Genomic DNA, 11,342 nt, shown 5'->3' on the forward strand with positions numbered 1-11,342 from the left:
TCTAATTTCCGCGGCTCACATCGAGGACAATACGGTTGTCTTTTTCCCGGTTCTTGTTCGAATAGCGCTGGCCGAGGCATAGTGAGCAAAATAGGTATCTAATAAAACCACACCACACGGATACGGTGATTTCATCCTCAAAAGTGCTTATTACATCAAGCCTTCCTCTCCAATGCCAGGAAGTCCAGCACCGGCAACATTTATATTTTGGCCTTGCATAACGCCCCCTACATTCAGACCACGACCTGCAAGCTGAAGATCAGGATTGCAAGGCGGGGAATGCAATTTGTGGTATTTAAGCCCATTGAGGTTTTTGTAACGCTTGCCACACACTTCACAGCGATAGGGTTTCTCCTTCTCCATTCCCATTGTGCCAGGATATGGTGCCGAAGTCTCTGGATTCACTATAGAGAATGTGCCATCGCCGTTCTCATGCAATTGTTGGTTGTTGTGACCGTGCTGTCAGATCTGTTAGAAGGAGCCTAGAAAAAAGAAATGTATTATATTGAGGTCTCAAACTTACCGCTTTATGATACTTCAATCCGTTTTGGTTCTTATATGCCTTTTCACAACCTATGACAGGACACCTGTAAGGTTTGGGCTCTTCATTTGGGAACATGCCGAGCGAAGTATCGGGCACACCAGCAAGCATTTGTTGTTCTCGAATCCGCTGGGCTATGTCGCTGTTAGGACCATATTGGCTATTTCCTAACTTGAGATGGGCTTGCGAACTTTGTCCTCCAAATCCTCCGTTGGGACTGAACAGACGTTTGGCAGGCTCGTCAATGCAAAGATCAACCATATCATTGCCACCTCCGAATCCAGAAAATTGTCCATTCGGTGGCAGCGCGCCGGTTTGCATATTAAGGTCACCAAACCCTCCTAAGACGCTCTCGTCAAGCTCAGCCGGTGTACCGGGACCGGAAGAGTCCGGCGTATTGCGGAATTGAGAATTTTGTAGGGGATTAGAAGACAAAGTTGGCGTGTTGACTGAGGATACTGTAGGGTTGTTTTGAAGAAAGGTGTTTCCGGATGCAATGGGTGTGCCTGGCTGGGATCCACGGAGCCCTGGGCCTTGAAGCATGCTGAGATTCAGTTGAGGAACTCTCGGATTCGGTGATGTAAATCCTCCTTGGGTAGAGGGTATCTGCGAGGAGAACATTTGGGAAGACGTTGAGTCCGACACGCCCATCGCATCGTCCATCTCCATATCATCGAGGTCTATACTAGGCTGTGAAGTAAATGTGTTTGTATCTATTGTCTGGTTCGGATTGTATTTTGTCTGTTCGTGTGTTGAACGGTCTGGTTGCATTCCGCGATCTTGGCCCATACTTGACTGACCCTGGGATTGAGCCACCGCGGCAGCTGCAGCGACGATGGCAGCTCGATTATCGCCTTGGCCAGGGCGTTGTACGCCTTGCGGAGACTTTTGCGCGTGAGCTTCTTCGTAATGCTGTAACAGGTCATGTAATGTCGGAAGAGTAATTCCACAGCATGAGAAGTCACGCATAAAATTCGCTTCTAATTTTGGCAAATATGAAGAAGAATGAAACGAGGGCGATTGGAAGGTGAATGGAGATGTGCCGGTCATGATGATACTATGCAAAAATTGTTAGCAGCCAGCTTTTAATTAATTGCATGTGTAAATAAATAAGGAACGATCGAAGGGAGATGATTAAGCGACATTCCCGAAAGCCGAGTGGGAGAAACATCTGATAAAGAAAGACAAGGGAGGATGTGAACTGACTCGTCTCGTATCCAACTGCCAACTGAAACTCCACCCCAGCTCATGCCGCCGACTAGACTACCGGCTAGGGATTCGCGACGTGGCTTCTCTCTGTTTGAGCCCATCACTGAGATGGGTTTCGTTCCATTTCCCCATTGAGACATACTGGCGCCGAGTGAGTCTTTTCGAGCTGCAGCTGCTTTGTAGACAGCACTTGCGTTGTTGGCAGCTGGCACTGAGAAATTGCCAGCGCGATCATTACTGGCAGCTTTCTGCAGCGCGGAGGTCAAATTCGACGCTTGCTGGCCCGGTGGCGATACTGACGTCTGTCGAGCAGCGATATCGAAGGGGGCTTGCTGACCGCTCATCGTGCCCGTGTCTCCTAAGGACGATGGGAACAAGGGAAAGCTGGAGACGTCAGTCTCTGGGAGAGTCGAGTCTGGATGAAGAGCGCGATTCGCGACGTCTGTCGATTGCTTAGAGTCCCAAGCAAACGAGCCTTGTCTGCGACTGGCTGGCTTGCGTTTTGCAAAGGATATTGAGGCAAAATCGACGGGCGTGCTGATGGTCGTCGACTCGCTGGTGGAAAGATGGTCGTGGTCGCTGGCGGAAGGCGAGTAGTAGAGAGACGGAGGAGTGTCTGTATCTGTCGCGTCGGTCATGGGAATCAAGGCTGGACAAAGTTGGTGTTTGTTCTGCCAAGTTGTGGTGAGGTCGAAGCACCAAGAGTTTTCCTTGGGGCTGACAGCAGGTGGCGAGGCCGAAGACTCGAAGAGTAGAGTAAGACAGACGATGTCGAGCAGAGAATAAATGCTGACGGAAAGAAAATCTAGGTTCCCCTCTCGCAACGGACTGTGCTCACTCGCAGCAATTCATCCCAAACGAAAAAAAATAGATTATTATTGTTAGTTAGGGTGGACGATGAGGAGGGGACACCACGGCCGGGTGGATGGATTAATACGGGGATCTGGTTCCGGCTCAATACAGGCGCCCGTTACCGCTAGGCCGCGCCGGGGCTAGCGCAGTGGGCGTTTGCTGCAGCGCCCATAGAAACCGCCGGCATTATTACGTACGAACCAAACGGCGGGTTTAGGATTACGATGCGTTACGGGGCGCCCGTTGGCGACTTGCACGAATCAGGCATAGTCCCGGCGTGGGCTCCGTAACCACGGCGTATCCAAGTGTATTCTGAGCGTATCGACTCCGTAACTATTGAATCGGCAATAGTTATTGAGTCATTGACTGCTCCCTTTCAGCCGCCCGCAGACACCGGTGCCGCAGTGCGAATTCCATGATCGGAATGGACGTGAAACCGAAGTTCAGTCTGGATCTGGTGATAGAGTGGGCTCTGGTGATGGAGTTGACGAGTTTCTGGGTGGCCGTTGGTGGCCGGCTGCTGTCTGTGTGGGCTGGGTAGTCAACGATCAATATCAAGTGAAGAGCGTCATTCTCACGCCATGTGAGGGAGATAAAAAGGTGGACAGGATCGTCTTGTCGATTGGCTGTGATGTGTCGACACTAGGATCGAATCGGCTTGTCCTGCATAATGATACATGTCAACATGTCAATGATCGGTGACGACCAGATCACATTCATAAATCTTACACAATCCAGTCTAACATACGACGGTTACTAACTTACTCGAGCGCTGCTATAGTTAGTCGACTATGTTATTAGTTAACTAGGTGATGATTAGCTGACAGCTCAACGTCGGGGTCGTCCGGCCATCATCAGCGTACGGCAGTGATTAATTGGCACAATTAACGCCGTTGGTGGCGTCGAGTCGCCGAACACCCCGAGTCTTGCTTTCTCCGCCGTAGTCCCCCATCATGCTTCTTGTCCGTATTCTGCTTGATCTGGACAAAGAGAAAGAAAGAGAGACAAGATTCGCTGGTGATTTGAATTGGCCAATAGGTACGGAGTAGCTGTTCGTTACCGTTACTAGTGAAACGCGTTCTGTTTCATAGGCCACGTGCGAATAATAACGAGGGTTGCATAATAGAACCCAGGTATTCAATAAATGCTCCGTGTTGAATGCAATGAAGAACCGGTTTACCTACGCATTTCCTTGCTAGCCAGGTACAAATTGCCACCCATTGGCTAGGCTATGTGTACTTTATTCTTTACGAAAAGAAAAGGATGATTGCGCCTAGTTACCTAGTACGTAGTAGTTGGGAGGCAAGCCTCCACTATACAGACTCCAGTGGCATTAAGGATCGAATGCGCATGTGACTATACTCCTTGCCTTAAGAAAACCCTCCATAGTTACCAGTTGTTCTTCAGTCTAAAGACCAAATACTACTTACTAGTGCTTACGACAGAGTGATCAGTGATAAGCTGTAACTCATAGTTGTATCAAAGAGGAGAGTGACAATAGGTGACTTGCCTTTGCCGTCCACTGTCTAACTTTTTGGTCCCGAAGCAACCCACTAGGACTACGTAGTGGGAAACTTTCGATCGACGTGAAACCGCTCGTAACTTTATTCCACGAGATATGGAATCCGAGTACGTCCGTAGTAGAAAGAGAGAACTCGATGGCGGATGCGGAATGCTTCGAGAAGATTGGCAGGTGCTTCTAGCTCCGCTGACGGAATAACATGCCCGATGGGGAAATACAGGCGGGGCCCAAGTCGCCGATCCCCGCCGACTCCACCGGCAAACAGTGCAAACACCATCTGCGCTCTGATTGGTCGCTGCTTGCTGTTTCTCTGATTTTATTTTTTCTTGATGTGCGTTCAAAACTTCAAGGCCAAGTGTTGATCCAGCGCATTCTTTTGATGCATATCAGCGCCCTATATATCCGCACTAGTAATTTGCTACTATCGTGCTTACCAATTCCAACTCTGCAAGCACCATCACTAAATTTGCCGCGCTGGTAAGCATGGCGGCCGATCCGGTAAGTGGCTGTGCACAACGCGTGTGTGAAAGCGTCGCATACCTAATGCTATGTTAGATCAATGCGGCCAATGGAGGCAACCACGATGAGCCTCCAGTAAAAAGACAGAAGCTTGACGATGCGAACCCAACCGAGGGTACGACGGCAAAAGATCAACCCGCGGTTGAACGACGGCGGGGTATAGCACCTATCAAAGCAGAGTACGTCTGCCTAAGGAGAGATGCTCAGTCCAATCGCATGGTTTGCTAATCTAGTTGTTCGAACAGGTTTCTGATTACCTCGAATAATGGCAGTCAACCAGCGCCCAAAACCTCAACTCAGGACGATGACATGGCCGAGGGCGCTGCCCATGTGGAAAAGCAGCAGGGCGAGGGGAAACAGAAGCGCAGAGGCCAAAACACTGGACGGAAATTCGGAAAGTCGAAGGACGAGAAGGGCCTCTGTGCGTCGAGGAGTTTATACCCTGAATTTTCTCCAGCTGAATGCCCGTTCGGGCCCAAGTGCAAATTCGAGCACGATCTGCGAGCCTACTTGACCAAGCATAAACGCGAAGACTTGAAGACCTTCGACGGCGTCTGTCCTGTCTGGGCTGTTCGTGGGACCTGTCCTTCAGGATACAAATGCCGCTTCGTTTCTTCCCACATGACCGAGAGAGAAACCGACGATGGCAGACGTGAGTTGGTGCTCGTCGAAGATGAGAATCGCAAACAAAAGTGGTCTTCTATGCCCTTTGCCAACGAGGATGGAACAGTTAATATCGTATCCACGGCAGATAAGGATTCCTTGAGAAGAAGACAAGTCAACACGCCTAAGGCTGATGCGTTTGTCGCTTGGTTCGAACAGACTGGAAAGGAGTTGGACAAGTATGTCCATGGAGGGCGTGACCGCGAAGCGGAGGCTTCCTCAGAAACTCTAGAATCAGACGCTCAGCAGGAAAAAGAGGACAACCGGGCCCGATATACAGAACCCCCATTCCTGCCTTCAGAAAAAAGGAGAATTTATTTTGGTCCAGAAACCCCTGCATTGGCACCTTTAACCACGCAAGGAAACCTGCCTTTCCGCAGGCTTTGTACGGACTTGGGCGCTCAGTTTACATATTCCGAGATGGCAATGGGCATGCCGCTGATCCAAGGAGCAAAACCAGAATGGGCGCTCATGAAAGCCCACCAGTCAGAACTGGCTCCACCGACAATTTCATCCAAAGCAAATATTGTCCAGGACTACGATAATGCCCGTGATTTCAAGTTTGGGGCTCAAATTGCAGCCAACAAGCCGTACCAGGCCTTGAAAGCCACGGAAGTATTGACTGCTCTCACTCCACATCTGCGAGTAATTGATCTCAACTGCGGATGTCCCATTGATCTAGTTTACAGGGAAGGTTCCGGATCTGCGCTTCTTGACAATCCAAGTAAACTAGAGAAGATCCTACGGGGTATGAATGCAGTGTCTGGAGAGATACCCATTACAGTCAAAATCCGCATGGGTACCAGAGATGGCCAACCGACTGCTCTAAAGCTCGTTGAACGACTTACTGTGGGTGGCGCAGACTCTCAAACCATGGGAATTGGGCCCCCAGGTATTGCTGCAATCACCCTTCATGGTCGCAGTAGACAACAGCGGTACTCCAGGAGTGCAGACTGGGGGTACATCTCAGAGTGCGCAGCACTCGTCAAGAGACTCCAAGCGAAATCAGACGATTTATCTGATACTGTCAGAGAATCTGAGGAGAGATTGCAACCCAATGGTGGCAAAATCTACTTTCTGGGCAATGGCGACTGTTATTCCTATGAAGACTACAATGACAACATTCAAAATGCCAACGTTGATAGCATCATGATCGGACGTGGCGCATTGATCAAGCCGTGGCTATTTGAGGAAATCCAGGCCGGTCAGTATCTTGACAAATCGGCCTCAGAACGTTTAGCGCTCGTCGAGAAATTTGCCAGATATGGAATGGACGCGTGGGGTTCTGACGAGCATGGCTTGGGAACAACCAGACGCTTCCTCCTAGAATGGCTGAGTTTTACCTATCGCTATGTTCCTGTTGGCATGTTGGAGTATCTCCCCCCGCGCATCCAAGATCGCCCCCCTGCGTTTAGATGCAGAAATGAGCTCGAGACACTCCTTGCGAGCGACAACTACAAAGATTGGATTAAAATCACGTAAGTTTCACTAGAGCTGTGCTAATTTCCATGATTTTTCTTGCTAATATTTCTTTTCTCATACAGGGAGATGTTCCTCGGACCTGCCCACCAAAACTTTAAGTTCGAGCCCAAACATAAAAGTAACGCGTATGACACGGAAACGCAAGGATAATTCAGAAAGTTTGGCCCAAGCTAGCATTGTCTTGCTCTGTATTGTCTTTTTATCAATATTATGCATAATGAAAAGGACATATATTTGGATTGTCGTTGTCGTAACTTGAATCATGAATTATCTTTCTATGGAGGTAGAAGCCTCTGATTGGCTAATGTAGTTCAAGTAAACTGCACGTGATTTTACACGTGCCGGACATCGAAGCCATTCTCAAGCTTCCCCATACCTTTTTTTTTTTCCTTGACTCACCATTCAATTCTTGTGAAACCAACCTATAATAATTCTCGAACTCAAAACAATCCGAATTCAAACCACGCACGCTATGTCGATAGATCTCAATTGGGAGGCCGCGACTTCCGGGCCTGACGGCGAGCAACTCGCGGAGCGAATACGTGCATTCATCCACGACAAATTCCAGCAAGTGCCTCTTCCACGGTTCATTCGCTCAGTGAATGTCCACTCGTTCGAATTTGGAAGTATCGCGCCGGAGCTTGAGATTAAAGATATTTGCGACCCCTTTGTTGATTTTTATGAGGAAGATGACAGCGAAGATGATGAGGATGAAGATGAGGATGAGGATGAGTATGACGAGGCCAACGATAATGCCCATGACAACGCATCGCACCATTTTTCAATACGAGCCACTACTGCAAATAATAATGGAGGGATAAACAGATATGGGAGTGGCGAGCAGAATCATACGAATCAGGATCATTTACGGACTACGCAATGGGTGACAGGTCAAGATGGCCACCAGTCGTCACCGATGCGCACCCCAATTGGGTTGGGGGATCATTTGAATGCGCAATTCAGGTCTTCAACGCCGACCATTCTTCCGGGAGTTACATCGAACTTGGGGTATCATCTAATGCTCGGAAATTTGTCTGGTACCCAGACGCCGCTGGCCGCTGCTGTTGCAGGTGGGACACCGTTCGCAGCAGGCTGGTCTGATGCCGCGGTGAATGGTAGAAGCCGTACAACTGGAGCAACTGCTGACCGTCATGATGATGATAATGATTCCTATGTGCATCGGCGACAACCCGAAAATAATATCGACAATACCTCGCCGTCTCGGCCGTCAACGGCAAACACGCATCCAACACATTTGTCACATGGGCGCAGTGCAGCTGGTAGTTCATCGAATAATACCAGCAACGACCCAACTGTCATATATAATGAGCACGCATCTTCAGCAGCAACAACAAAAGCCCACACACTCAAAGACGGCGAACAGACGCGAGATAAGCAATCATCCACTATAATGACAGATTCGCATGAAGAATCGGCACCGCACATGCGCGAGCGTCGCCCGGAAGATTTCCAGGTAATCTGCCGTGTGAAATACTCCGGAGACGTGAAGCTTTCCTTGACAGCAGAAATCTTACTTGACTATCCGATGCCGAGCTTTGTCGGGCTTCCATTGAAACTCAATATTACCGGTATCACCTTCGATGGTGTTGCGGTGGTAGCGTATATCCGTCGCAGAGCCCATGTATGCTTCTTATCCCCTGAGGATGCAGATGCACTCGTGGGCGAGGATGAGAATGACGAAGATCACAGGTATCATCGCCAACAGAATCACCCATACACGACTGGCAGTGTCGATGCCACCTCTACAGAGCATAATAATACTAGTATTCACAATAATAATCATGGCAACAAACATCCCGAAATCCCGCCACCACAACCAAAACGACGTTTCAGCAGTCTCCTACAACAGATACGTGTTGATAGCGAGATTGGCCGCAAAGAGAATGGGAAACAAGCCCTCAAGAATGTGGGCAAAGTCGAACGTTTCGTGCTTGATCAGGTTCGGCGCATTTTCGAGGATGAGTTTGTGTACCCCAGTTATTGGACGTTTCTTGTGTAGAATAGTGAAGATGGGAGGAGGAATTGTAAAGATTATCTACATTTATGATTCTATACACTCAGGAATCATCACCGTCCCGTCCGGAGTAACCCCTGCGCTTATTCCAACATGATATTTTATTGGACACCGATCACGTGTTTCCCCGCAAGTCTCCCCTTCTCTTCTTTTCGTGGGGACTCGGGACTCAGAGACCCAATTGAGGTCAAAAGATCTTTTGCGCGAACATGAATTGACGGCTCAACTACCCTCTATTCATACCTTGGGCGTCGAAAGATTAAGATGAGTACCGCAGCAGCTACCAGAGTTGCCTCGAAATGTACCCCCCGAGCTTGTGACCAATGTAAGCTGCGCAAGACCAAGGTAAGATACATTAGACCTCTATTTTCCTCTCGCAGTGTTCATCGCTTACCTATATACGCAGTGTGGCTTGCCCCAGCCATGTGCAGCATGCGTGGCACTGGGCGTAAAGTGTACATTTCTCAATCCACAGAAGAAGAGAGGCCCGGCAGGACAGTAAGTCTGTCCATTGCTCGAACTCAACGTATTATGGGTTTGCACTGAAGTTGATGCACAGCCGTCTATCGCAAATCCGAAAACAACAGAACCAGACGAGAAGTCTGGTCGGCGATTGTAGCAGTACTAGTAGTATATCTTCTGGTCCGGTGCCGCCGAGGCATGTTACCGAGAATGTTTCTGATTTCCAGCTATCGCCAATGACGAACGCAGAGCTCATGACTCAAATGGAGATGCCACAATTTGCACAGCAACTAGGGCAATTGGATGATATGCAAGTCGGATCCAGGACATTGTCTGACCGAAGAGACAGTCCAGCGTGGGCTGAAACTCCCGATCTTGAGTATTGGCTTCCAGATAGCTTCGCTTCTCAGACTCCGTCATTTGGCTTCTCTGGAAGTAACATATTTGTCAAAACTGCGCTTCCTCCTATTATTGATCCTCAAACCAGCCAGCCCGCTTCCAATGTGCAGTCGGGAAGCTCCCCGAATATACCCCCCATACCGGAAGTACCTTTGGCCTCTCCCTCCTATCAGCAAGCCCACAACTTTTGGCCATCTTTTATTAGTGAAACGAGTCTCATTCCTTGGATTGACGTTTATTTCGATCGCTTGCACCCAACGTTACCTGTGTTTAACAGATCCTCATTGTTCATCAAAATAATACTACAGGAACATCGAAATAATCCGCAATTTGGTGCCATGGTTTTGTCTCTCTGCGCCTTTTCTCTTACGCAACCGATTGATATCAGCGAGCGACCGACTTCATCCTCGAGAGCCGATCAAGCACGGATTATGATGGATGAAGCCACAAAGATGCGCAGCTCATCGGATTTTGGTGAGAATCCTACCTTGGAAGCGGTTCTAACTAGCTTTTTTCTTTTTGGATGTTTGTTTGGAAGTAATCAGCACAATGCAGCGCGACTCCGTTTGCGGGAAGCTCTAGATCTGGCCTCTACGTTGGGGTTGAATGATCCGAGTACGTACGTGGACTTTTCCAGCGAGGAGAAAGAACAGTGGCTACGAACGTATCTGGTTCTATCTGTGACGGAGAGGTAACTTCTAGCATCCAAATCAAACTCAATTTTTCTACATGCTAATAATGCCAATGTGGTCAGAGCATATGCCCTCCAGCGACGACACTCCATTACTTTTACTGGCAGGCCAAAATATACCATGCGCGCCACTGATGACTTCCTCTACAATGCCACGCATAGCCTTATATCCGGAATTATTGTTCATAATGAGAAAGATGCAGCCGGAATGATGGGCCTTGCTCTTCTGATGGAAATCTTCGACGCCATCGACGAAGAAATCCTCATTTGTTGGAATTCCCGCTGTGATGCCAGCAATGGGAAGTGTCACGTACTTTCCGAAAGCAAAGTTCTGAGCATTTACCGCAATCTCGCTCGGGTGAGCGATTCGAGTCGATATACCAGCAATGACTGGTTTGACCCAGATCATTCACACGCCACGGATCTAGACAATGCAACTAAAATATTGGGCAGCTTTCTTACTGAAACGCAATGTGCTGATGTGTTGATTTCTCAGAAATGGGTGCAGGATCGACTATGGAATTTGTGTCTCAGTCATGGTCTTCTCAAGCCACAATCGGAACATTCGGAACTTCGATCTTCTTATGCATTTCACAATGCTGAGAAGACTCTTGAGCTATGTAAAACATTACGAATCAGTGCGATGGAAGCTCATGGGATCGGCATTGTGAGATTTTCCCCTCCCCTTTTGTAGGAATGGAATGAGTGCTAATTCATATCATAGATTGAGAAGTTGTACAACATTGCAACCAGCGCTGTGATGGCACCATACACCACGGGAAACATTGGAGCCGACATTGGAATGTCTGACACATTGATGCATCGAGATGTCCTTGCGAGACATTATCTGAAACTGCTGGAAACTCTTCGTGGCGGCAATCATCCGTACACAGAGCAGTACAGAGCACAACTAAGGTCGATGTATAATGGGGATTTCTAATTATTATTATACATGAGGCCCCCCCCC

General features: G+C 48.6%; 2 protein-coding genes across 2 annotated transcripts; one reads left to right on the forward strand and one right to left on the reverse strand.

Moving 5' to 3' along the window:
- Nucleotides 1-150: 150 nt before the first annotated feature.
- On the reverse strand, nucleotides 151-2,388 carry UA08_08602 (hypothetical protein; the record flags this gene model as incomplete). The annotated part of the gene is made up of 3 exons (XM_020263664.1): nucleotides 151-459; nucleotides 524-1,598; nucleotides 1,748-2,388. 3 exons carry the CDS (start codon nucleotides 2,386-2,388, stop codon nucleotides 151-153), a joined length of 2,025 nt encoding a protein of 674 aa, XP_020116069.1.
- A 2,219-nt stretch (nucleotides 2,389-4,607) lies between these two features.
- On the forward strand, nucleotides 4,608-11,315 carry UA08_08603 (hypothetical protein; the record flags this gene model as incomplete). Its single annotated transcript, XM_020263675.1, has 10 exons — nucleotides 4,608-4,622; nucleotides 4,680-4,822; nucleotides 4,889-6,784; nucleotides 6,851-6,906; nucleotides 7,271-8,748; nucleotides 9,154-9,168; nucleotides 9,230-9,321; nucleotides 9,383-10,375; nucleotides 10,439-11,042; nucleotides 11,100-11,315. The coding sequence occupies 10 exons, from the start codon at nucleotides 4,608-4,610 to the stop codon at nucleotides 11,313-11,315; spliced, it is 5,508 nt and encodes a 1,835-aa protein (XP_020116075.1).
- Nucleotides 11,316-11,342: the final 27 nt, after the last annotated feature.

The sequence above is a fragment of the Talaromyces atroroseus genome (assembly GCF_001907595.1).
Source record: "Talaromyces atroroseus strain IBT 11181 chromosome Unknown scaffold_15, whole genome shotgun sequence".
NCBI classification, from domain to species: Eukaryota; Fungi; Ascomycota; class Eurotiomycetes; order Eurotiales; family Trichocomaceae; genus Talaromyces; species Talaromyces atroroseus.